Raw genomic sequence first — 25,327 nt, 5'->3', positions numbered from 1 at the left:
GTCGCAATCACAGCTCACTGCACCCTCGACTTCCTGGGCTGCAGCAATCCTCCCACTTCAGCCTCTGGAGTAACTGGGACCATAGGCTCATGCCACCATGCCCAGCTAATTGTATTTTTTTTTTGGTAGAGACCAGGTTTCGCCATGATGCCCAGGCTGGTCTCCAACTCCTGAGCTCAAGCCATCCACCTGCCTCTTGGCCTCTCAAAATGCTGAGATTACAGGCGTGAGCCACCGTGCCCAGCCTAGCAAACATTCATCAAATGTCTATAGCAGTGGCCCGGCGCTGTGGGAGGCTGAGGCAGGAGGATGGTCTGAGTACAGGAGTTCAAGACCAACTTGGGCAATGTAGCAAGTTGCTCTCTACAAAAAATATAAAAATTAGCCAGGCATGGTGGCAAATGCCTGTAGTCCCAGCTACTCAGGTGGCTGAAGGAGGATCGCTTAGGCCCACGAGGTTAAGGCTGCAGGGCAACAAAGCAAGACCTTGTCTCAAAAACACAAACAAAAAAGACCTCTATAGCAGGAATGAGCCAGGGACTGTGGACAGTGCTCCCCGAGGCCCGTCCTCTATTCCCACAGATGATGGGGATGAAGTGTAACTCACACATCCTAAAAGCTTCAACAGGGCACTGGACGGCCGCTGACCAAGTTACTGGCATTTTCTATTGCCAGGAAGCCGCATTCTCCTTCCTGCTAAGCTTTCTCATGCTAGAGAATGATGACTAAAGAAAAACAGATGATCCCATCTTATTCACCACCCCCTAAAAAAACAGACTGCCAAGTGGAATGTGTCAGCCTCACCTGGGGGAGACACCCTTACCTGACTTACCTAAAAAGGAAAAACTTGGTGAGCCGGACTCCACACAAACACACGCATAGCCTTGCACAAAACAAAACTTTATTGAGAGAAAGATGGCTGATGGGAGGCAAGATCTGGATTCAGGAATCCTCAATTCTAGCTCTCGTTTGGTCACCAAAAACCGCCATCCCTCCCAGAGCCTCCAGGAGTTTCCCCTTCTGTCAACTGGTATCACGTCCCTTCCAGCTCTGACATCCTGCAGTTCTAGAATACCCATTGATTGAAAGAGCTGTGGCCAAACAGGAAGGACAGAGCAAGAGCCGCTGACAAAGGACTCTGCCAAGACAGAATCCAAAGGTCACCCCTGAATAGCAGAATGCAATCCCCCAGCTCACTGCCGGCCAGAGCCTGCCAGAGTGCCAGCACACGGGGTCACAGCAATGCCACCCATGCCAACGCGAGGACAGAGCGGGAGAGAGGCTTGGGGCAGTGAAAGGGCCCCCTCAGCTCTTGGCTTTGGAAGTGTGGACTGTACCAGTAGATGGGCCCTTGGGAAGCCACCAGGGAACAATTCAAGGCTGGAGAGAAAAAGGCCACCTTTGACCCAGCATTAGGCAGAGGAGGGTGAGGACCTACAAGGAGCATCGCAGGCGAGGAAGCACTGGCCAGGACCTAACTATAGTGGGAACTGCCTTTTTCTCCACACACTTGGAATCAACGTGCGTATTTGCTATTTTAAAACAACTCCCTTCCACCCCCTTAGGCTGAAAGGACAAACTCATCAGAGTTGAGAAGTACCTGATGAAGCTGTTCATGCTTCCAGCATCAAACGATCCTCCCTCTTTTCTGGACGTTTACTGTCTGCCCAAAAGCCAGTTTCCAAAAGGTTTGCTTCGCTGTGTTGACGAGTGGATTCTTGACTACGTATAGGCCATATATTTCAAAAAAATAATCCCTAGCTATTTCTACTTTTAAATCACGACTAAAGCCAAACCAAAACCACAGCAAAGATAATCTAAGGATTTGTTTACCAGAAATACCTACAAAAAAGTTTGCAGGCCGGGCGCGCGATGGCTCACAATTTTAATCCCAGCACTTTGAGAGGCCGAGATGGGCAGATCACCTGAGGTCAGGGGTTCAAGACCAGCCTGCCCAACATGATGAAACCTGGTCTCTCCTAAAAATACAAAAATTAACCAGGTGTGGTGGTGCATGCCTGTAATTCAGCTAGTCAGGAGACTGAGGCAGAATTGCCACAACCCTGGAGGCAGAGGTTGCAGTAAGCTGAGATTGGGCCATTGCACTCCAGCCTGGGTGACAGAGTGATACTCAAGTCTCCCACCCCGCAAAAAAAGTTTGCAATGTTGGCAGCAAGGTGCAAACAGAGCCGGCTCTGGGTGAAAGCTTTAGTTACGAAAAAGAAAAAAAATCCCTAAGCATTTCTTAACACTAGTTTTAAAGAAAACCCCCTCTCCAAACATGTTTCTCCTTCAACTTTCTTGACCTTGCCAGGCTGTCAGGATGCAAGCTACCTACTCTTTTCTGGATGGATTGGGACAAAGTTTTTAAACAAAGACTCTGCCCTCTCCACAAGCCCTTCCCACCACCCCCACCCTGCCGCCATAATGACAGGGGCTGTGAAATGGCTGTTGAGTGATGGTCACACAACCAGAAGGCAGATGAAAAGGTCAGGCTCTAAGAGGGGTTCAGCCTCCCAGTACCAGCCTGCTGTGCCCAGGGGTGGGAGTGCTGGGAGAAACTGTCTTCCCCAGACAGGCAGCTATGCCACCTCCCACTGCAAAGGCACCAAAAGGCAAAATCCATCCAATCCAAAGACCGCCACCCCCCCGCTTTTCCCACCCGCTTCAAGCCAGCTCCCCTAGAACCAGCCAAGCCAAGAATTAGAAAACTGCTTTGCCCAGGCCCAAGGAGAGGCACAAGGGGCACTTAGGTGGAAATTTGCCTTGGGGAAGTCACGCAAGGTCCATGTCAGCTGCCAGTGGGCCAGCTCTGGGAATCTGGAGCCTCCAGCTCCAGGAGGAAGAGGGATTCTGTGGATTGAGCCCATGTGTCTGAGCAGCTGGAGAAACACCACCCTTGACCCACTCCGTGGGCTGGGGTTGAACCTCCACGCAACCACCAGTGGGCACCTCTCCTTTTTAAATGCTTTTAATGCTATTCAGATGGTGAGAGGTTGTTGCAATGGTCAGAGGCTGTGCTGGTGGCCGGGAACACCCTACACCTGCCCCCATACCCCTTCCTCCAGGAGATACTTGAAAGGGACCATGCCCTGCCGAAGCCCCGTCTTGTGTGGAAGAATGTCATCTCCAGTGTCTGCCGCGTCCTCCCCGCAAAGTCTCCCACAAGCACAGGACAAGGGGTGCTTCCAGCATCTCCTAGGAGCTGACGACGTGTCCAGACCAGGTCTCATGCTTGGTGCCTGGTGCCAGGTGGGTGATGACGACCTCCACGGCCTGCAGCTTCTCATTCTTGGGCGGGATGGAGCACATTTTATAGGTGACCTCATCGCCTTCCACTGGGACATACTCCCCTTCCACACTATGGGGACATAAGTAAAGCAGTCAGTTAGTGCTCACACCATGACAAGGCTCCCTTTCCCAAGACTCCACACCCAAGACACCAGCCACCCTTCTGGTCATAGGGCCACCAAAGCAGGCACCATCTGACCAACCACTGAGAACTTCTTTCCAAAGAACTGCCCCTCCACCACAGGGAGCTGCCACACTGCCCCCAGCCTCTGTCCCAGCCAAGGAGGCCCTGGCCCAGTCAGCTCCTTCCCTGGGACTTTTGGTGCTGGAACTGAAAGAGCTCAGCCACCTGTGGGTGCTCACATGGTGACATGAAACGTGGGAGGGAGCCTGGGCTTGTGGATGAAGAGTAAAGACAGCCAGTCCAAGCTAGAGAGAAACGAGGCCATTGTGGAGTGGGACTGGGCGTTGAGGGGTGGCCTGGGCAGGGCTTTCCTGGGGTCCTCAGCACAGCAGCCTCTGGTTCCAGGAGTCTCAAAAAGAGACTGTTTTTGTTCTCAAGTTCCCCAGTTTCCCAGCAAGGCTTTTTTTGAGACAGAGTCTCATTCTGTCGCCCAGGCTGGAGTGCAGTGGTGTGATCTCAGCTTAATACATCCACCTCCCGAGTTCAAGTGATTCTACTACCTCAGCCAAGTATCTGGGACTACAGGCATGCGCCACCACACCCAGCTAATTTTTGTATTTTTAGTGAAATCGGGGTTTCACCATGTTAGTCAGGCTGGTCTCAAACCCCTGACCTTAAGTGAGCCACCTGCCTCGGCCTCCCAAAGTGCTGGGATTACAAGCGTGAGCCACCACGCCTGGCCTCCCAGTGAGCCTTCAAGAATGTCCCTTTGGTGCTTGAAGGTAGTTCCTGGAGGGGCCTCTCCCTGTGACCACCCCCAGGAAGCTTCCCTTACTTTCTAGGGGACATGAGTCACCCTCTCACGAGACTGGCATCTTGATGTCCCCTTGATGAGACCCCCTGGAGGAAAACCCCCTTCAGATGCTAAATGCCAGGGCCAGCCAGCTCCCCTAGTAACTGGTTTGTTCTGACTGGAGAATCGTATGGTGAAGAGTGTCCTCTTTAATTTGGTCACCAGGGAGCTCAGAAATAAATCTGCAGCCCACTTCTAGCAGTAGAACCAGACATCACAGTATTTCCATCTTCCTAAGTATTTCTTTGTCCTGACCTGTTTTTCTTACTGATTCAAAATCCTTTCTGGGACAAGGCAGTATGGAGACACATTTACACATGTATGCATTCATATGTGAAATGCGTCACCTTGGCGTTTTTCTTCTGCCTGCCGATCTCATATGTTAGCATGGGGCGGGTGTGGGCAAAGGAGGGGTAACTCCCCCATTGCAGCGGGCTCCTCTTTTCAGAAATGTGTTTGCGGGTGTGCTGTGCAGAGTAGGACTCTGTCTGCCCCTGCCTGAAGTAAAAGACTTGGGGGTGCTTAGGCCAAAGAAGCAGGGAGGGAGGAGGGGTGCAGATCGAGGGTCCTCACCTACCTAAAGGCTGCCCAGAGGATCAGAGGTGAAGCATGGGGGGGGCTGGGTGCTTTCCAGCCCAGCCCTAGGATGTGTGCGCCCCACCCCAGGCTCCCCAAAGGCTTTCAGACACTCAGGAAGGAAGGACGTCAGTGAGCATGCAGCAGGAGAAAGGGGCCCACCCCAAACTTCCTTCCTGGAGCACAGGGGCAGGACAGCCCCCAGCCTCACCAGTCCACCCCCTGCAAAGGAGGACAGGAAGCTGGACTGGTCCCCAGGCCAAACAGGGCTCCCCAGCCTCATGGGGTGTCCTTGGCCAGATACAGTGGGCACTCAGACTCACCCCAGCAGTCCTTGCTGCTCTCAAACACACCTTCAAAACCATATACACACACACATGCACCATGCACAGCTGCCACCACCCTGTCTCCCACAAGCACAGCCGGGCACTCCCAGATCCATTTCCATCACTTTCTGGCTATGTGATCTTTGTAATCTATGTAATCTCTCTGTAATTTTTTTTTTTTTGAGATGGAGTTTTGCTCTTGTTGCCCAGGCTGGAGTGCAATGGCACGATCTTGGCTCACCATAACCTCTGCCTCCTGGGTTCAAGCAATTCTCCTGCCTTAGCCTCTGAAGTAGATGGGATTACAGGCACCCGCCATCATTCCCAGCTATTTTTTTTATTTTATTTTATTTTTTGTGTTTGTGTAATGACAGGATTTCACCTTGTTGGCCAGGCTGGTCTTGAACTCCTGACCTCAGGTGATCTGTGTGCCTCCGTCTCCCAAAGTGCTGGGATTACAGGTGTGAGCCACCATGCCCGACCTTTTCTTTTTTTTTTTTTGAGATGGAGTTTCACCCTTGTCACTCAGGCTGGAGTGCAATGGCAAGATCTCGGCTCACTGCAACCTCTACCTCCTGGGTTAAAGCGATTCTTCTGCCTCAGCCTCCCAAGTAGCTGGGATTACAGGCACCTGCCACCATACCCTAATTTTTTTTTTCTTTTTGAGACAGAGTCTCACTCTTGTCTCCCAGGCTGGAGTGCAGTGACGAGATCTCAGCTCACTGCAAGCTCTCAAGCTCTGCCTCCCAGGTTCACACCATTCTCCTGCCTCAGCCTCCCAAGTAGCTGGGACTACAGGCGCCCGCCACTGCGCCCAGCTAACTTTTTTTGTATTTTTTTAGTAGAGATGGGGTTTCACCGTGTTAGCCAGGATGGTCTTGATCTCCTGATCTCATGATCTGCCCACCTCGGCCTCCCAAAGTGCTGGGATTACAGGCGTGAGCCACCGCGCCCAGCCAATTTTTGTATTTTTAGTAGAGATGGAGTTTCACCATGTTGGACAGGCTGGTCTCAAACTCCTGACCTCAGGTGATCCGCCTGCCTCAGCCTCCCAAAGTGCTGGATTACAGACGTGAGCCACTGTGCCCAGCACACACAAAACCTTACACACCCAGACACAATCATAGGTACTGTGTCTCCCCCAGCCTCACATCCCCTGACGTAGCTCCGTACGGTCTCACAACCCGAACCCAACACACACACACAGCACAGTTGGAGCACCAGCCAAAGACAGTCACACAGACCCAGCCAGTCACACGCCATCCCCACCTCCACAGGGCCAAGGAAGCGCCCACCCCAGCCAGGCCGCCCAGACCTGCCGCTAACTCACTCAGAGATGTGCAGGAAGATGTCAGGGCCACCATCAGCTGGGGTAATGAAGCCGTGGCCCTTGGAGCGGCAGAAGCATTTGCAGACTCCTTTGTACACAGGGCCCTGTGAAGCCCGCACCGTCCTGACAGAGAGGGGGAAGTGTCAGGGGCCCCGTCAGCGCTCCAGGACAGCCACCAGCTCTCCTGGACACACGAAGCTCATTGCAGCCCCTGCCCACAGCTGTGCCCCATCAAGCCCTAGCCAGGACCGCCATGTACTGTCACACAGGCTGAGGACTGCACAACCCTGGGAGCCGCTCACACAGACGCTGGGGAAAAGGACTCTTTGGATGACCCTGGCAAATTTTCTCGGGCCTGTTTTCCCACCTGGAAAGAGGGAGTTGAACTAAACATCACTGAGCATCCCTCCAGAAACTACTGATTAATTATTAATAACACGAGCATCCTCCACTCACAGGGCCTAAGACCTGCATCTGCCAGGCATCGTGTGGGTCCTTTGCAGCCCTGGTACTGTGCCCATTTTGCAGCTGCAGAATTCACAGTCGCACAGGGAAACAGACTCTCGTGTGGTTAAAGCCCAGCGATTCTGACCACAGCAATTGCCCACCCATTGCCACTCCCGGCTCATAACAGGTTCTTCTGGGCTGGGAAGTACCCTGAATTTACAAGGCGCCTTCCCTGTTTCTCATCCTCAGCCCACGGCCCAGCCCCAAGTCTGCCTATTTGACAGCCTGGGACATAGGCCCAAAAATGGCCAGAGACACAGTGAATCTCTGGCCTCAGGCAAGAGATCCATCTAAGAACGCGTCCCCAGCCCGCTCCAGACTCACGCTGAGAAGGTCCTCGTCCGGCGAGTGGGCAGTGGGCTTGGGACCACGTTGCCCCTCAGAGGGGATGGTGAGCGCTCGCGGGTCCGAGGGGTGTCCAGCAGCCCGACTGAAGCTTGATGGGTGGGGGGCTGTGGTGGTGGGGGAGGCTCAGATGACATGGCTGACCTGCAACGAGAAGAGGCTCTCAGGGGCTCATGCCTTGCGAGGTAGGGGCCCAGTGCTTACCCCCATGTCCAGGTCTGAGAGTCCAGTATCTGAGGCTGATTTCTCTCAGTCACCTCAGCACCATTGTCACCTTGTTGGGGAGCACGCCTGGCAGGGTCACGTGCCTCCTCTGGGCTCCTGAAGTGGCCGTCGCCCCCCTCAATCATAGTTCTTCATGAAAATGCCACATCCTCCCCCATGACCAGGATGGCATCGGTCCCCTCTGTGTCCCCAGCACAAGGCATGGACCCCAGCACAGTCGGGACACACAGTGAATATTTGTGGGAGGGAAGGAGGCAGGTCAGGAAGGTGAGCAGAAAACCCAAAGCCAGGGGCCAGGCGCAGTGGCTCTCACCTGCAATCCCAGCACTCTGGGAGGCCGAGGCGGGCGGATCACTGGAGGTGAGGAGTTCAAGACTAGCCTGGCCAACATGGGGAAACCCAGTCTCTAATAGGAAAACAAAAATTAGCTGGGCATGCTGGCAGGCACCTGTAATCCCATCTACTTGGAGGCTGAGGCACCAGAATTACTTGAACCTAGGAGGCGGAGGTTCCAGTGAGCTAAGATCGTACCACTGCACTCCAGCCTAGGCAACAGAGCAAGACTCTGTCTCAAAAAAAAAAAAAAAAAAAAAACACACCAAAGCCAGGGAGATTTTAATGCCAACCACCTAGATCCAAACTCAGCCACTCCATGGACCCTCCCTGACGCTGCTGGGAGCCAGACACCACAGGGAGGTGGGGCAAAAACTGACCCTCACGCAGCGTCCGCCTCCAGGGAACCGCGGAACACATCACAAAGAGAGTTCAAGCGCCACGTTTGGATCCCTGAGCAGCTGTCACAAGGCTGCACCCAGAATGGGGGGCCTGCTGGGGGAGCCCAAAAGACCCAAAGGGAAAGGGAGGACTTCCAAGGCCACAGCCAGCTCCACCAGGCCCAGGGAATCTCCACACAGCTCGGGTTGCCACTGCTGTTTGTTAGGAGATCAGATTCCTTCTGTGACCCCTAGTATGCACCCACAAACCCAGCCCGAGGGCTGGAGGGAGGGAATTCCTTAGCTGCTGCTGTGCTTTTGACAGTTTTTTCAAGAGCCGGACACTCACTGTACACAATGAACACTGAACATTGAATACGAAAGTGTGGGCTCTAACATGGCCTCAGCTCGAGGTTCAGAGGGAAGAGAAACAGTCCAGCAGTCGGAGGCCCTTGGGTAAGTCCTTTCACCTCTCTGGGCTCAGTTTCCGAATCTGCAAAGTGGGGCAGCTGGGTGGGCATCACTTGGCACCCCCGCAGGGCTGGTGATGGGGGTATGAGATGAAGTAGGGAGAAGCCTAACTCAGGAGGCCACTCAGCGCCACACAACCAGGAGGGACAGCAGCCCTGGATAGGTTTGACTCAAGTCCCATGGGGTTTTCAAATTTAGATTTGAAGCATGCGCCAGGCGCGGTGGCTCACACCTGTAATCCCAGCACTTTGAGAGGCCAAGGCAGGTGGATCACCTGAGGTCAGGAGTTCAACACAAGCCTGGCCAACATGGTGAAAACCCGTCTCTACTAAAAATACAAAATTAGCTGTGCGTGTTGGTGGGTGCCTGTAATCCCAGCTACTCAGGAGGCTGAAATAGAATTGCTTGAACCAGGGAGCTGTGGGTTGCAATGAGCCGAGATCACGCCACAGCACTCCAGCCTGGGTGACAGAGTGAGACTCCGTCTCAAAAAAAAAATATTTTTTTTTTTTTTTTTTTTTTTGAGACAGTGTCTCACTGTCATCCACGCTGGAGTGCAGTGGCATAATCACAATTCACTGTAGCCTCCACCTCCATGCCTAATTTTTTTGTTTGTTTGTTTGTTTTATAGAGACAGGTATCACTGTGTTGCCCAGGCTGATCTCAAACTCCTGGGCTCAACGGATTCTCCCACCTCTTCCTCCCAAAGTGCTAGGATTACAGGCATGAACCACCGTGCCCGGCCTGAATTATCTTAAACATCCCAGGGGGTTTCCTCAAAATCCAGGTTTCCAGCTGCTGGTGGAAAGAACTCAAGCTCTCACAACCCTCAACCTCAGTTTACCACCCCAGTCCCCTCATTTATAGGAGTCTTCGACCTACATCACCCAAAAATCCCGCCGCACCCCCCGAACCACCTTCAACCATAGCCACCCAAGAACCAGGCCAGACTGCTCAGAAGGAAAGGGATGCCCCATCCCTGAAACGTCAAAACCCCTCCCCCAACATTGCTCCACTCTCCCCTGTCGGGCTGGGAAGGAGGTGGCTGGCTGGCCTTCTGGAGGAGGTGGCATCCTACCTCCTGTCCCTTCTCTCAGCTACAGCCGCGGCAAAGGAGGACCCTGAGTCCAGGGAGCCCCCACCTCAAAAAGGCCCCAGCTGCTGGCCTGGGGGCGAGGGCCCCCTCATGACCCACCAGCACAGGTCATAGAGTCCTAGAATGTTCAACGCCCAGAGTTCCAGAAAAGATGCTGGCCCTGGGAGGGGAGGTCCCAGTCCAGGCCTCCCAGGACAGCAGATGGGAACAGTGTCCTGACAACTCCACGGTGAGAGGCACTGCCCTGCCTTGTTCTATCCAAAATCTCCCTCCTTCCTTTCTCCTGGAGTCAAGCATAGCTGACTTCCTTTTTTTTTTTTTTTAATTTGAGATGGAGTCCCGCTCTGTCACCCAGGCTGGAATGCAACGGCACAATCTCGGCTCACCGCAACCTCCACCTCCCGGGTTCAAGCAATTCTCCTGCCTCAGCCTCCCAAGTAGCAGGGGTTACAGGTGTCCACCACCACGCCCGGCTAATGAAGCAGGGATGACTTCTAATCCTACCCCTTGCCTGCTGTGTGGTCTTGGACAAGTTAATCTCTCTGGGCCTCAGTTTCCACATCTGGAAAATGGGAATTATAATCCGATTTCACACCATCAGGCTGAAGTGAAAACAAAATTATACACACTAAGCACTGGACACACTGTCTGCCCAGGTCCAGTGAGCAATAATTGTCAGCTATGACTGTTGTTATAATTGTCATAAAGTCACTCAACACATACGTGCCCAATACCGAGCCCTGTTGAAGGCCGCAGAGACAAAGGGCTGAACTCAAAGCCAGAGAATAAACAGTTAAATAAGCATAAATCGCCGGGTGCGGTGGCTCACGCTTGTAATCCCAGCACTTTGGGAGGCCGAGGCGGGCGGATCACGAGGTCAGGAGATCGAGACCACGGTGAAACCCCGTCTTTACTAAAAATACAAAAAATTAGCCGGGCGTGGTGGCGGGCGCCTGTAGTCCCAGCTACTCGGAGAGGCTGAGGCAGGAGAATGGTGTGAACCCGGGAGGCGCAGCTTGCAGTGAGCCAAGAGATTGCGCCACTGCACTCCAGCCTGGGCAACAGAGCAAGACTCCGTTCTCAAAAAAAAAAAAAAACACAGATCATTACAGATCCCAAAAGGGCTGTAAAGAAACAGACAGAAGGGGATAGGGGGAGAAGGGTGGGAGTACACACGCTAATCAGTGCCCACAGGACCCTGAACAGCAAGAAAGGGGTAGCCATTTGAAAAATGGAGGGAGGCTGTTCCAGGTGTGGGGGAACAGCCTGTGCAAAGGTCCTGAGGTTGGCAAGGGCCCGGGTGGGACTGAGGCCAGTGGGGAAACCATGTGGTGGGTGGAGGACTAGGAATGGGAGGCAAGAAAGGTGATGGAAGGGGCAGGGCCCACTCAGGAATCATGCTGTGTCATCATCATCACTGTCACTGTCACCACCGTCATCTTCCTTGCATCTTCCATTTGTCACACCAATTTTCCCCTGGGTGAATGGCACAGACCCAAAATGGGAGCCCCCTTCTTTCTCCACCCAAGCCCCCTCAACACCCCAAGTGCACCTAATCCTTTAGAGATGCCACTGGAAGCTCATGGCCTTTAGGGGTGAGGAGTTTGAGGGCAGCACAGGGCCCCTGTGTCCCAAGGGCCCAGCACAGGCACTGGCACAGAGCTGGGTCTCCAGACAGTCCAGGAATGGCAGAAAGGCTGGCTGTTGTTGTTTTTTCCAGATAGGATCTCACTCAGTCACCTAGGCTGGAATGCAGTGGCACGATCATGGCTCACTGAAGCTTCTCAACCTCCTGGGCTCAGGTGATCCGCCCACCCGAGCCTCCTGGGTTGTGGAACTACAGCCATGTGCCACCAGCTCACTTTTTGTATTTTTTGTAAAGACAGAGTTTCAATATGTTGCCCAGGCTGGTCTTAAACTCCTGGGCTCAAGCGATCGGCCCACCTTGGCCTCCCAAAGTGCTGGGATTACAGGCATGAGCCACCACACCCGGCTTCCAAGCCTCATTCTTTGCCAGCATTAGGACCCAAAGCCCCAGCTGGCTGCCACTGCATTGGTGTGCGCTCAGCACCGTGCCCAGCCCAGCAGGAGGTGGCTACATTCCTGCTCACCTGAGAGTGTGTGGGCGGCAAGCCACCCAGGCACCGAGGCAAGAACTGGGGACACGAGCTGTTCCAGTATCATAAAATATAAAACAAGAATAGTTATACCAGATATGGATCTTAGATATGATTATATATCAATATCAATCACTAGTTGGTAGTAATTACCCTTTATTCCATTATTATAATAATCCTCGCTCTATAATCATAACCTAAGAAAAACCAGGCCATACAGAGATAGGAGCTGAGGGGACATAGTGAGGAGTGACCAGAAGACAAGAGTGCGAGCCTTCTGTTATGCCCAGAGAGGGCCACCAGAAGGGCTCCTTGGTCTAGCGGTGACACCAGCGTCTGGGAAGATGCCCGTTGCCAGGCAGACCGTGGTCTAGCGGTAGCAAAAAGTGTCAAGGAATACCACCCCTTACTTAGCAGACCGGGAAAGGGAGTCTTCTTTTCCCTGGGGTAGTTTAGAGAAGACTCTGCTCCTTCACCTCTTGTGGAGGGCCTGACATCAGTCAGGCCTGCCCGCAGTTAGCAGGAGGCCTAACCGTCTTCCTGTGATGCTGTGCTTCAGTGGTCACACTCCTAGTCCCCCTTCATGTTCCATCCTGTACACCTGGCTCTGCCTTCTAGACAGCAGTAGCAAATTAGTGAAAGTACTAATAGTCTCTGATATGCAGAAATAATGGCGTAAGCTGTCTTTCTCTTTGTCTCCTCTCTCTCTCTGCCTCAGCTGCCAGGCAGGGAAGGGCCCCCTGTCCAGTGGACACGTGACCCACGTGACCTTACCTATCACTGGAGATGACTCACGCTCTACCCTGCCCCTTTCGCTTTGTATCCAATAAATAACAGCGAAGCCAGCTATTCGGGGCCACTACCGGTCTCCGTACATTGGTGGTAGTGGTCCCCCGGGCCCAGCTGTCTTTTATCTCTGTCTTGTGTCTTTATTTCTACACTCCCTCATCGCCACACACGGGGAGAAGCCTACTGACCCTGTGGGGCTGGTCCCTACATCTGGCGCTCTGATGTGGGGCTCTCCCTCGCTGTGTGAAGTTGCACTCTGAGTGCGGGATTCAGCAGAGGAGTTCAACGAGAAATTCCTGAGGACTGCGGTCAATAATCTTGGTGGTAAGCTAGAGCAGCGTATTCCAGGGACACCATGGGACAAGCCAGTACTAAGTAATCGGAATCGGGTAGAGTCACAGGCCCCCTTGAAGCCTGGTCCCTTTCCTACAAATCAGAGTCGGGTAGAGTCACAGGCTCCCTTGAAGCCTGGTCCGCAGTTGCCGTGGCAGCCTGGTTTTCAGGCCCCTGAAAGATCTGCTCAGCAGGTAATCTGGTCTCAACCTGGCTTTCAGGTTTTCAACTCTCCTTCTATTCAAAATTCTACCCCTTTTTCTGCTCCTAGTCCTGTCGCAACTGCTGTTGCTAATACTACCATTGCCGCTCATAAGCAACAAATTACATACATCCCCGAAAATGACACTCCTCTTACGACAGCTATAGCTCAGGCAAGGGAATACGGGGATCCCAAAGCCTGGCAATTTCCTGTAATTTTACAACCTCCAGTACCTGCCACCCCAGCAGCACAAAATCACCCACAGCCCGTTGTTGATCTTGCTCAGCAGGTGGCTGATCTCATGGCACCGTCACGCTCTGTATTAATATTTTGTTTTTCTGCATTACAACAAGCAGTCACAGCAGCTGGCTTGGTTATCGCCCCAGAAAAAGTTCAGACTTCATCCCCCTATCACTATTTAGGAATGCAGCTAGAGGACAAGGTCATTAAGCCTCAAAAAGTTCAACTCAGATGAGACTCCTTAAAAACTCAATGATTTTCAAAAATTACTTGGAGATATTAATTGGATTCGTCCCTCCCTAGGCATTCCTACTTAGGCTCTATCTAATCTTTTTGCAACATTACGGGGCAATCCTGATTTACACAGCAAAAGGTCTTTGACTCCTGAGGTGGATTCTGAATTACGACTTACAAAAAAATGCATTCAACAGTCTCAGGTTACCAGAGTGAATCCACGTTTACCTTTTGAAATACTAATTTTTCCCACTGAACATTCTCCAACAGGACTCATTATTCAGGCACATACTTTAACTGAATGGTGTTTTCTTCCACACAACTCTTTACGGACACTATTTATCTAGATCAAATTTCTACCTTAATTGGTCAGGCTCGTTCTCGTCTCCTTCGTCTTTTGGGAACAGAGCCCCAAAAAATCATTGTTCCCCTTACCCGATTACAAGTTCAACAGGCTTTTGCTACTTGCATCGCTTGGCAAGTGCATTTGGCAGGTTTCCCGGGTGTAATTGATAGTCAGTATCCTAATGTAAAATTATTTCAGTTCCTTAAACTCACTGCTTGGATTTTACCTAACATTACTAGAAACACCCCATTACCTGAAGCTGTCACTGTGTTCACTGATGCTTCCTCTAATGGCCGAGCAGCATATACAGGACCTATTTCAGCACAACGAGCTGAGCTGCTTGCTGTTATGGCTGTCCTTGAAGATTTTCCTGAACCAGTTAACGTCGTCTCTGACTCAGCATATGCAGTACATGTTGCTCGCAACATGGAAACTGCCTTAATCAAATTTTTGTCTGATGATAACCTATTCTTTCTTTTTCAAAAGTTTCAGTCTGTGCTCAGAGCAAGGTCTTCTGCTTTCTACATTACTCACATCCCGGCCCACACACCCCTCCCCGGACCCCTCTCTGCAGCAAATGCCAGACCTGATACCTTAGTTACTCCCGTTTTTACAGATGCAAAAAATTTTCATGCTTTAACTCATGTCAGTGCTGCGGGACTCTGAAAAAAGTTCCCCCTTACATGGAAACAAGCTAAAACCATTGTACGTCACTGCCCTACTTGTTAAGTGTTAATTTTACAGCCACTGTCTTCAAGAGTTAACCCTAGCCGGGCGCGGTGGCTCACACTTGTAATCCCAGCACTTTGGGAGGCCGAGGCGGGCGGATCACGAGGTCAGGAGATCGAGACCACAGTGAAACCCCGTCTCTACTAAAAATACAAAAAATTAGCCGGGCGTGGTGGCGGGCGCCTGTAGTCCCAGCTACTCAGAGAGGCTGAGGCGGGAGAATGGCGTGAACCCAGGAGGCGGAGCTTGCAGTGAGCCGAGATTGCGCCACTGCACTCCAGCCTGGGCGACAGAGCGAGACTCCGTCTCAAAAAAAGAAAAAAAAAAAAAAAAAAAAGAGTTAACCCTAGAGGACTTTCACAGAATGCTCTCTGGCAAATGGACATGACTCATTATCCTGCTTTTGGCAAGCTTTCTTTTATACGTGTAACTATTGATACGTTTTCTCATTTTATTTGGGCCACTTGTCAAACAGGAGAAAGTACAGCTCATGTTAAACGACATATGCTTTCCTGTTTCTCAGTTATGGGCTGTCCCGAGAAACTAAAAAGTGATAACGGCCCCGGCTACACTAGTGCTGCTTTTAAAAAGTTTATTCAGACATGGGCAATTACACAACTGGCATCCCCTATAACTCTCAAGGACAGGCTTTGGTTGAATGAGCCAATAAAACACTCAAAGATCAACTTCAAAAACAGGATACTGGCCAGGCGTGGTGGCTCACGCCTGTAATCCCAGCACTTTGGGAGGCTGAGGCGGGCGGATCACAAGGTCAGGAGATCGAGACCATCCTGGCTAACACAGTGAGACCCCGTCTCTACCTAAAAATACAAAAAATTAGCCGGGCGTGGCGGCACACACCTGTAGTCCCAGCTACTCGGAGAGGCTGAGGCAGGAGAATGGCGTGAACCCGGGAGGCGGAGCTTGCAGTGAGCCGAGATCGCGCCACTGCACTCCAGCCTGGGTGACAGAGCGAGACTCAGTCTCAAAAAAAAAAAAAAAAAAACAGGATACTAAATCAAAGGGAGATGCCACTACTCCTCATGCCCAATTAAATGTGGCTCTTTTCACACTAAATTTCTTAAACTTAACAAGAAATCAACCTTTCACAGCCGCAGAACAACATTTCACTAGAAATAAATTTGATCCACAAAAAGGAATGCGGGTACGGTAGAAGGATGCAAAAACTAACGCATGGGAATTAGGCACGGTCATCATTTGGGGTAGGTGCTTTGCTTGTGTTTCCCCAGGAAAAGGACTACAGCCCATGTGGGTCCCCTCCCGACAATTAAAACTGCACCATAACTCCACAAAGATGAAACGCTCCCAGAAACAAAAGGCAAAGACGCCTCAGAAACCAAAGAGCAACTTTCGCCGCCTGACACATAAACTGCATGACCTCCATATTGAGAAAAAATCTCGCCGTGTGACCTACAACGCCACTCGTTCAACTCCACCAACATGCGGTCATTCATATAAAGGTTCTATCTCATAAAACAGAACATGTTTTAAAAGAAAAAGGCATTCCAAAAACTACCGGTAATGTAATTCTGGCTGCCTTTATGGTAGTCAGCGCAGCGGTAAGTATACCACCGGCTGGGGCAATTCATAATTACACTTACTGGGCATATGTTCCTTTTCCCCCTTCTAATTCGGTCTGTCTCCTGGATGGACTCCCCAGTAGAAGTCTACACTAATAATAGTACATTCATGCCGGTCCCTAATGATGATAGGTTTCCAGCTCAACCAGAAGAAAAAGGTATGCACTTTAATCTGTCAATTGGCTATAAATATCCACCAGTATGCACTGGGATGTCGCCTGGCTGTTTAGCTTATTCTTACCAGAATTGGATGTGGACCGTACCGTCCTTTACAAATGATTCTTATCAAGTACATAATGTGTTCAGTAGTAATTCTTTTCAACTTCTCACTTTCAAACTTACTCCACATGAGGAATGCAGAGTTCCTCTCACTACCAAAAGTAATAAAACAGAAGGACTGCCAGACTGCCCAAAGAAACCTACAAAGGGGCCTTTTATAGTGACTTCAATGTTATGGGATGATTGTAATGCTCCCAAGGCCGTTTTGCTCCAAACTCTAGCCACGGGTATTGTTATCGATTGGCTCCAAAACGACATTATTGGCAAGATTGCTCCGGCAAAAATACCTCATGCTCGGAGTTTATTTCTTAGATTATATAGAGCATGGATGGCAGTCATATAGGCTGAGACAATGGGTGTCTCCTTACCCATCTAAATGGATGGATACAGGCATTGCTCCTCCTAGACCAAAAAAGATTCATCCCTTTGTTACCACAGAACATTCTGAACTATGGAAACTAGCTGCAACCTTGACAGGAATAAGGATATGGGACACTACCTATCAACTCCTTCGCACTAATACCAAAACACCCACATTCAGCATCACCTTCATTTCTCAACGGGGGATACCCATCAGGAGCTGTGTCAAACCCCCTTACATACTGTTGGTTGCAAATATAATTAGCATTCCCAATACACAAACTATAAAATGTGATAACTGTAAGCTGTTCACATGCATTGATACTACTTTTAATCCCACTACGAGTATTCTCTTAGTAAAGGCTAGAGAGGGGGTATGAATACCAGTTTCTTTACATCGTCCATGGGAGTCTTCCCCCTCTATTCACATAGTCAATGAAGCTCTTAAAGGTATCCTCAAAAAAAAACCAAAGAGATTTATTTTTACTCTTATTGCAGTCATTGCAGGATTAATTGCAGTTACTGCAACATCAGCAACTGCTGGAGTTGCCATCCACAGTTCTGTTCAAACCACTCACTATGTTAAAGCATGGCAAAAAAACTCCAGACTCTGGAATTCTCAGGCTCAAACTGATCAAAAATTAGCTAATCAGCCGGGCACGGCGGCTCATGCTTGTAATCCCAGCACTTTGGGAGGCCGAGGCGGGCGGATCACGAGGTCAGGAGACCGAGACCACGGTGAAACCCCGTCTCTACTAAAAAATACAAAAAATTAGCCAGGCGTGGTGGCAGGCACCTGTAGTCCCAGCTACTCGGGAGAGGCTGAGGCAGGAGAATGGCGTGAACCCGGGAGGCGGAGCTTGCAGTGAGCCGAGATTGCGTCACTGCACTCCAGCCTGGGCGACAGAGCGAGACTCCGTCTCAAAAAAAAAAAAAAAAAAATTTGCTAATCAAATTAATGATCTCCGCCAAAGTGTAACCTGGCTGGGAGATAGAGTTATGAACTTGGAACACCGTATGCAATTACAGTGTGATTGGAATACTTCTGATTGTTGCATAATGCCTTATGCTTATAATCAAGATCAATATAGCTGGGAAAAGGTCTCAAGACATTTAAAAGCCTGGGATGATAACTTAACCTTGAATATTTCACAACTTAAAGAGCAAATTTTTGAGGCTTCACAAGCCCATTTATCCACTGTTCCTGGCTCAGACATTTTTGAAGGCATAACTAATCAATTATCTGATTTTAATCCCTTCCAATGGCTGAAACCCTTCGGAGGATCATTGTTGTCACTGGCATTATTAATACTGGTATGCTTATGTTGTCTCCTTGTAGTCTGCAGATGCCTCCAAGGAGACTGAAACCAAGTCCGAAGTCAACGACAAGCAATGATGGCGATGGCGATCCTAGTTAATAAAAAGGGGGGAGATGTGGGCGGCAAGCCACCCAGGCGCCGAGGCAAGAACTGAGGACACGAGCTGTTCCAGTATCACAAAATATAAAAGAAGAATAGTTATACCAGATATAGATCTTAGATATGATTATATATCAATATCAATAATCACTAGTTGGTAGTAATTACTCTTTATTCCAATATTATAATAATCCCTGCTCTATAATCATAACCTAAGAAAAACCAGGCCATACAGAGATAGGAGCTGAGGGGACATAGTGCGGAGTGACCAGAACACAAGGGTGCAAGCCTTCTGTTATGCCCAGACAGGGCCACCAGAAGGGCTCCTTGGTCTAGCGGTGACGCCAGCATCTGGGAAGATGCCCGCTGCCAGGCGGACCGTGGTCTAGCGGTAGCAAAAAGTGTCAAGGAACACCACCCCTTACTTAGCAGACCGGGAAAGGGAGTCTCCTTTTCCCCGGAGGAGTTTAGAGAAGACTCTGCTCCTCCTCCTCTTGTGGAGGGCCTGACATCAGTCAGGCTTGCCCACAGTTATCCGGAGGCCTAACCGTCTCCCTGTGATGCTGTACTTCAGTGGTCACACTCCTAGTCCACCTTCATGTTCCATCCTGTACACCTGGCTCTGCCTTCGAGACAGCAGTAGCAAATTAGTGAAAGTACTAATAGTCTCTGATATGCAGAAATAATGGCGTAAGCTGTCTTTCTGTCTCCTCTCTCTCTGCCTCGGCTGCCAGGCAGGGAAGGGCCCCCTGTCCAGTGGACACATGACCCACGTGACCTTACCTATCACTGGAGATGACTCACACTTTTTACCCTGTCCCTTTTGCTTTGTATCCAATAAATAACAGTGCAGCCAGACATTCGGGGCCACCACCGGTCTCCGCACATTGGTGGTAGTGGTCCCCCGGGTCCAGCTGTCTTTTGTCTCTTTGTCTTGTGTCTTTATTTCTACACTCTCTCGTCACCACACACAGGGAGAAGCCCACTGACCCTGTGGGGCTGGTCCTTACAACAGTAGAAGAAACTGAGGCATAGGGAGCAGGCGTGACTAGGGTCGGGGGCAGTGCCACCTGGGAGACCCAAGAGCTTTATCCAGCTTCTCATGGCCTATCTGGGCTTGAGCCCAGCTGGGGTGGCCAGAGTAGGCCTGGCCAAGGGCCACCCACTCCCCAGTAGGCCCAGCAGAGAGGAGCGAATGGCCTCAGTGCGGGGGAGGGCCGGGCAAAGTCCAGCTGGAAAGAAAACAACTGGGGGGCGGGTAGCCAGGGACCCAGAAGCCAGCTCTGAGGCCCTGGCCAGCCGCTGCTGTGTCCCCTCCACAATACACACATACACAAGGATGGGGGCACAGAGCAGCCCCGCCCACCAGCACGGTCCCAGCTTCCAGCCAGCCACTGCTCTCCCAGCAATACCAGGCATGGCCTTGGAGTGTCCCCAGCAGAAGACAGGGCCCGCCCTCTGTGACTAGCCTTCAGCTTCCCATAGCTGGGGGAGGGAGGAAGGCTGCAAACAGATCCGCCGCTCAGGCCGGCTGGAAGCTTTGTGCCAGACGGGGGATGAGCTTCTGGCCTGCAACAAACTTGGACCAAATGTCACGCCCAAAGTATGTCATGACTGCCGGGCTGCGTGTACGTGTGCTCGTGTGTGCACATGTACGTAGGTGTATGCACATGTGTATGTGTGTGTTGTGTGTATAGGCATGTGTACACATACATATGTGCCCACACATGGCTGTCTCTGCATCTGAGCGCATACACACGTGTATGCATGCATGAACTTGTTGCTGTCTGTATGCACACGTCCATGGACCAGGGGAGCCTCACCTGGCCTCACAGCACGCTGGGCACCTGTGCTGCCACAGGGGACCTCGATGAACTCTGCCACTTCCTAATGAACCAACAGATAAGGGAGTGGGACAGACCATGACTACCACCACCACAGCAGTGTCCTGGGGCCATTCTGCTTACTGCTTACAATACTTCACACAGCTCAGCTCATTCTATCCCCATTTCACTAATGGCAGAACGGAGACACCAACAGTCAAGTAACTTGCCCAGGGTTGCCCGGCTAATAAAGACCCTGGTGAAATACAGAGTTAGTCAGACAGCAGAAATGCTACGGAGAAAAAGCCAGCAGGGTAAGGGGGAGAGGCTGCACCAGGAGGTGCCCAGCTGGCCATGCCACCCGCTTCCCCACTCAGCCCCCAAGCTCTGATGAGTGCCGGCCAAGGGAGGGAGCCCAGGGTGGTGGGGGCAGGAAGCCACGCCCACCCTGACTGCCCCAGGGACGGGTGTGTCGGCCGGGAGAAGGGGTCCTCGGCCCAAAATAGCCTGGGAATTTTCCATAGGCTCTGCAGCTCCTCCTGGAAGGTTCTGGAGTTCAGCTGGGTACCAAGACTCTGGCTTTCCCAGCCCCTGCTCAGCCTACCTCCATGTCTGGAGACTTACGGCCCAATCATGCAGCCCCCGTTACCCACTCCCCAACTTCCTGCCCTCCTGGCCTGAAAACCCACCACCCACATCAATGGGAGCCAAGCAGCCCCATGCTTACTGCAAGGAGGGCTTTAGCAGCGCTATCAGCCATTTACACTCTAGTGAGAGGGAGCTCATTGAAGGAGACTCCATTCATTTTTGTTTTTGTGAGACAGAGTCTCCCTCTGTTGCCCAGGATGGAGTGCAGTGGCACGATCTCAGCTCACTGTAGCCCCCGCCCCCCAGGTTCAAGCGATTCTCCTGCCTTAGCCTCCTGAGTAGCTGGGACTACAGGCATGTACCACCACACCCAGCTAATTTTTGTATTTTTAGTAGAGACGGGGTTTCACCATTTTAGCCAATCTGGTCTCAGACTCCTGACTTCAGAGGATTTATCTGCTTCGGCCTCCCAAAGTGCTGGGATTACAGGCGTGAGCCACCGTGCCCGGCCAGAGACTCCATTCTTAATAGCTTCAGCCCCTTTATTGAAGATAGGATGATAGAAGGCAGAGGGATAAGAGTTCAAGTCAGATACCTCATTCTTGGCAAAGCGAGAACCTCTCCAAGCCTGCTCTGCAAAATGAGGGTGTCTTGAGCCTTCCATGGGATGATGGCTGGGGAAGGCTAAGGTTGGGCATGGTGTTGGGGCAGCTTCCAGCCCGGGGCCAGCCCACTGCTGGCAGGTGTGGTGGGTGGATAGTCGCCCACACTATGGGGATGGGGCAGGCTGTAGTGCTTTCATACACCCTACAGCCACTGTCCACAGACTTCCCCGTCAGGCCCTGTTGGGGGTTTACAAACATCAACTACATGCATCTAAACATCAACCCAACAGGGGAGGCACTTTTAGCAGCCCTGTTTTACAGATGAGGAAACTAAGGCACAGAGTTAAGCCAGTGATTCTACTTCCCACTGTAATGCAGTCAGGAATCTCTGGGGATCTTGTTCAAATGCAGATTGCCATTCAGCAGGTGTGGGCTGGGGCCTGAGATTCTTCATTTCTTTTTTATATTTTTTGAGACAGGGTCTTGCTTTGTTACTCAGGCTGGAGTTCGGTGGCGCAATCATGGCTCACTGCAGCCTCAACCTCCTGGGCTCAAGGGATCCTCTCACTTCAGCCTCCCAAGTAGCTGGGACTATAGGCGTGTGCTACCACAACCGGCTAACTTTTTAATTTTTTGTAGAGACAAGGTCTCGCTATGTTGTCCAGGCTGGTCTCGACCTCCCAGGCTCAAGGGATTCTCCCACCTCGGCCTCCCAAAGTGCTGAGATTACAGGCTCGAGATTCCTGGCCAAGATTCTACATTTCTAAGGCACTCCCAGTGAGGCAGCTGTCCCTGACCCAGGGAACACGGCAGCAGCCCAGCTACACTGGCCCATCTCACAGCCCAAGGCTCACCAGTGCAAGAGATGGAAGGGAAATGGGGCAGGGATGGGGGTGAGACTCTAGAAGAGCAGCGAAGTTACCTTAGTGCACCTGGATTCCTCCTTTGTAAACAGACAGAGACACTGAGCTGACCCATCCCAGTCCCCAGCGCAGCTGAGCCCCAGCCTGGCAGAACTGCCGGCACGTGGGCCGAGGGGCGGGGCGGGTCAGCTGAGCCCAGATAGAAGGGTCCCTGGAAGCGACAGAGGTCGAGAACGAGCCAGAGGTTGACGCAGCAGCGTCAGGCTGGCCTAGCCACATTCCCCTCCATTGTTCCGGGGAGAGCGGGGGTCTGGCGAGGGAGGAGCAGAGAGAGAGGAGGTGGAGGGACAGGAAGGGTTGGGGGTTGGAGTGTCCAGCGGGAGGAACGGGAGGCAAAGGGGAGGGGGCAGCCAGGCCGGAGCCAGCCCTCCGCTGGCTAAGGACCTGAAGCCAACAGCCACAGAGAAGTGCAAACAGGCGGGCAGGGAAGGTGCAGCCCGGCGCCCAAGTCCGCCCAGAGCCCCCTCCCAGACCCCGCCAAGCTGGGAATAGCTCTTCCGCCCTCAGGAGCCCCTGAATGCTGGGAAGAGGCCGGAAACCCGAGGAGTGTACCAGGAACCCAAGGGGGCCTCCAACATTGCCGCTGCCTGTGCCCCCATTAGCACCCCTGGACGGCCTCGACCGGACGGGCGACCCCACCCAGCAGGTAGACGGTCACCCCACCGCCACCACCCACCTGGGACCCTTCACCTGCCCCAGTTCTCACCCTGGACTGCCTCTCTCGCGGGAAGCCCAAGCCCTCCTTCTCAGCAAGAACCCTACTCTACACTCCTCCCCCCACTCAATCCTTCCATCCTTCCCTCCCTCTCGGGGGGCTTTGGCTCAGACCTGAGATTGAGCCCTGACTGCTCCCCACTCCCTCTGTGACCCATGCCAGGCGATTTCACCGCCCCACCCGAGTTTCCTCATCTGTCAAAGGGGACAGGAACGGTGCTGCGTCGCAGGGCTCGGACGCTATGCAGATGGTGCCGCGAAAATGCCAAGCGCACGGCGGGCTCAGTCAACAATAGTTGTGCGGCTGGTGGTGGAACTGTCAGGCACAGGCCCATCTGAAACCATCTTCCCTCCCATTCCTGCCCCTGCTGATGGAACACAAACCAAATGCGCTGGCTTTGCCACTCCGTGAAACAAAGACCGTTCCCCTACCTAGGGGACCCACCGTCAACCACCCTCAACCCCACCCCAGGGCCCCACGCTGGGCCTAGCTCAGCTCATTCAAAGCATCTACTCCGAGCCGGGCTCTGCGCCTCTTTCTTGCGCTGAAGGGACCAGCATGGAGAACTCACGGTCATCACCGAGGCCAGGCAGGGAGTGCAGAGGGCGGTGGGGTCTCCAAGGAGGACCCCGAGCCCAGAGGAGGGCCAAAGGCCCGAAGGGAGGGAGAACAGAGGCAGAGAGCGGCTGGAGAAGGTAGCGGCGGAGATAACAGGAAGCCCTGCTGAGAAGTCGGGGACTTAGACGACAATGGGACTTCGGTGGACGATTTTGAACGGGGGGGGGGGTTGATCTAAGCGGATTGTTTTTATAAGTTCCCTCTGGCTTCAGAGTGACGAGCAGATGACAGGGGCAAGACTGGGCACAGAGAGACTGAGAAATATCAAAACAGCAAGTTAAAAAACAGTAGCTTACGTGTCTCCCGGCTCGGGGCTAGCTGCCGCCTTTTACTCTCACACACCCTCTCATGCCAGGAGAAGTCAGAGCCCAGTCTGCAGATGGGGAATCTGAGGCTCCCAGAGGCCTCCTATTTGGCAGAGATTTCCCCACCTGTAAGACCCGAGGCCCTGCCTGGAGCGGGACGTCTCCGCCTCCCCAGCACACACATGCACTCCAACCTCAGAAAACCGTAGGGCGGGCGGCTTCCTTTTTAAAAATCAAAAAAGAACGTTTCACTTCCGGCCTGCAAACCTGGACCGCCAGCGCAGCCTGCGGAAAGGGGGCCTGTGGGCGCGGGTGAAGTTTTTCTCCAGCGCCTAGGGCACCCCCACCCCCATCCGGGCGCAAACACCCGGGCTGAGCGCGCCCTGCGGCTCCTCCTCCCCCAGATGCGGCTAATCGCGCGGCGCCAGGACGGCTCCCCACCTCCCCCGCCAGGCTTGGCCGCCGTCCCAACAACGAGCCACAGCTGGCGCGGCCAGGCCCGGCGGGGGGTGGCTCTGCTTCCCGCGTGCGACGCCCCCCGCGCCTCGCCCCACCGCCCCGCGAGTCCCCCCCTCCAGGGCTCCTGCCCAAAGGCAAAAGCGGCGGGGAGGGCGGGGAGAGCTTCCCCTGCACGCAGAGAACAGGTGGCCAGGCGGGAAGTACTACCCGACGTCCGCCTAGAATCCTTGCCGCTGTTGCCACACCCACCCCTTCCCCTGGGGAGGAGCAACCCGCGTTCCCTAAACAGGCCTCGAGAAACCCAGCCCGGAGCCCTCCGCTGCCGAGCTAGAAGACTCTGCAGGAGGGGGGACGATGGAGGCAGAGGAAGCCAAGGCCCCACCCCTGCGCCTCCCGGGGCCTCGGGCCAGTGGCGCCCACCACGACCCTCCTGGGTCCCCGAGAAGAGCTCCCTACCCCGAGATCCGTTCTGCTCCGCCAGCCGCTTCGCTCGGACTGGGAGCGCGGAGATGGGGAGGGGGCGTGGCCCGAGGGGGGGTGAGGCGCCGATCCCCGCCCCCAGGGGCTCCCAGCCAATGGGGCTGCAGGAGGGAGCCCGGGACGGCGGGGGCGGGCGGGGCGGGAGTGGCCTGGACAGGACCTTTGTGTCCGCGCCTGGGAATGGCGGGAGAGCGGAACGCAGAGCGCGGGGCGTAGGGGCCGTGGCGGGGCTGGGCTGCACCCACCAGCAGAAAACGCCCCTGCAAAGTGGGGGAACTGTGTCCCTACGCCCGTGCAGTTCCTTCC

General features: G+C 53.0%; 1 protein-coding gene and 1 long non-coding RNA gene across 11 annotated transcripts; one reads left to right on the top strand and one right to left on the bottom strand.

The window, feature by feature from the left end:
• Positions 1 to 881: 881 nt before the first annotated feature.
• Positions 882 to 25,133, bottom strand: CARHSP1 (calcium regulated heat stable protein 1). 10 transcript variants are annotated; one of them, XM_063616901.1, is made up of 5 exons: positions 24,998 to 25,051; positions 7,891 to 7,983; positions 7,332 to 7,496; positions 6,501 to 6,623; positions 882 to 3,361 (listed from the first exon to the last, which is right to left on the bottom strand). In XM_063616901.1, exons 3-5 carry the CDS (start codon positions 7,487 to 7,489, stop codon positions 3,199 to 3,201), a joined length of 444 nt encoding a protein of 147 aa, XP_063472971.1. In that variant the 5' UTR covers positions 7,490 to 7,496; positions 7,891 to 7,983; positions 24,998 to 25,051; the 3' UTR covers positions 882 to 3,198. The 10 variants fall into 10 exon arrangements, with proteins under 10 accessions (XP_063472971.1, XP_063472973.1, XP_063472972.1 ...); XM_063616903.1 differs by lacking the exon at positions 24,998 to 25,051 and adding an exon at positions 24,749 to 24,786; XM_063616902.1 differs by lacking the exon at positions 24,998 to 25,051 and adding an exon at positions 24,074 to 24,706.
• Positions 8,659 to 12,891, top strand: LOC134732379 (uncharacterized). Its single transcript, XR_010115481.1, has 2 exons — positions 8,659 to 8,746; positions 9,393 to 12,891. It is a non-coding gene; the product is annotated as an uncharacterized lncRNA (long non-coding RNA).
• Positions 25,134 to 25,327: the final 194 nt, after the last annotated feature.

This window comes from Symphalangus syndactylus, chromosome 14 (assembly GCF_028878055.3).
Source record: "Symphalangus syndactylus isolate Jambi chromosome 14, NHGRI_mSymSyn1-v2.1_pri, whole genome shotgun sequence".
Classification (NCBI taxonomy): Eukaryota; Metazoa; Chordata; class Mammalia; order Primates; family Hylobatidae; genus Symphalangus; species Symphalangus syndactylus.
The sequence above is the reverse complement of the archived record's forward strand: the minus strand, read 5'-3'. Positions and strand labels throughout refer to the sequence as shown.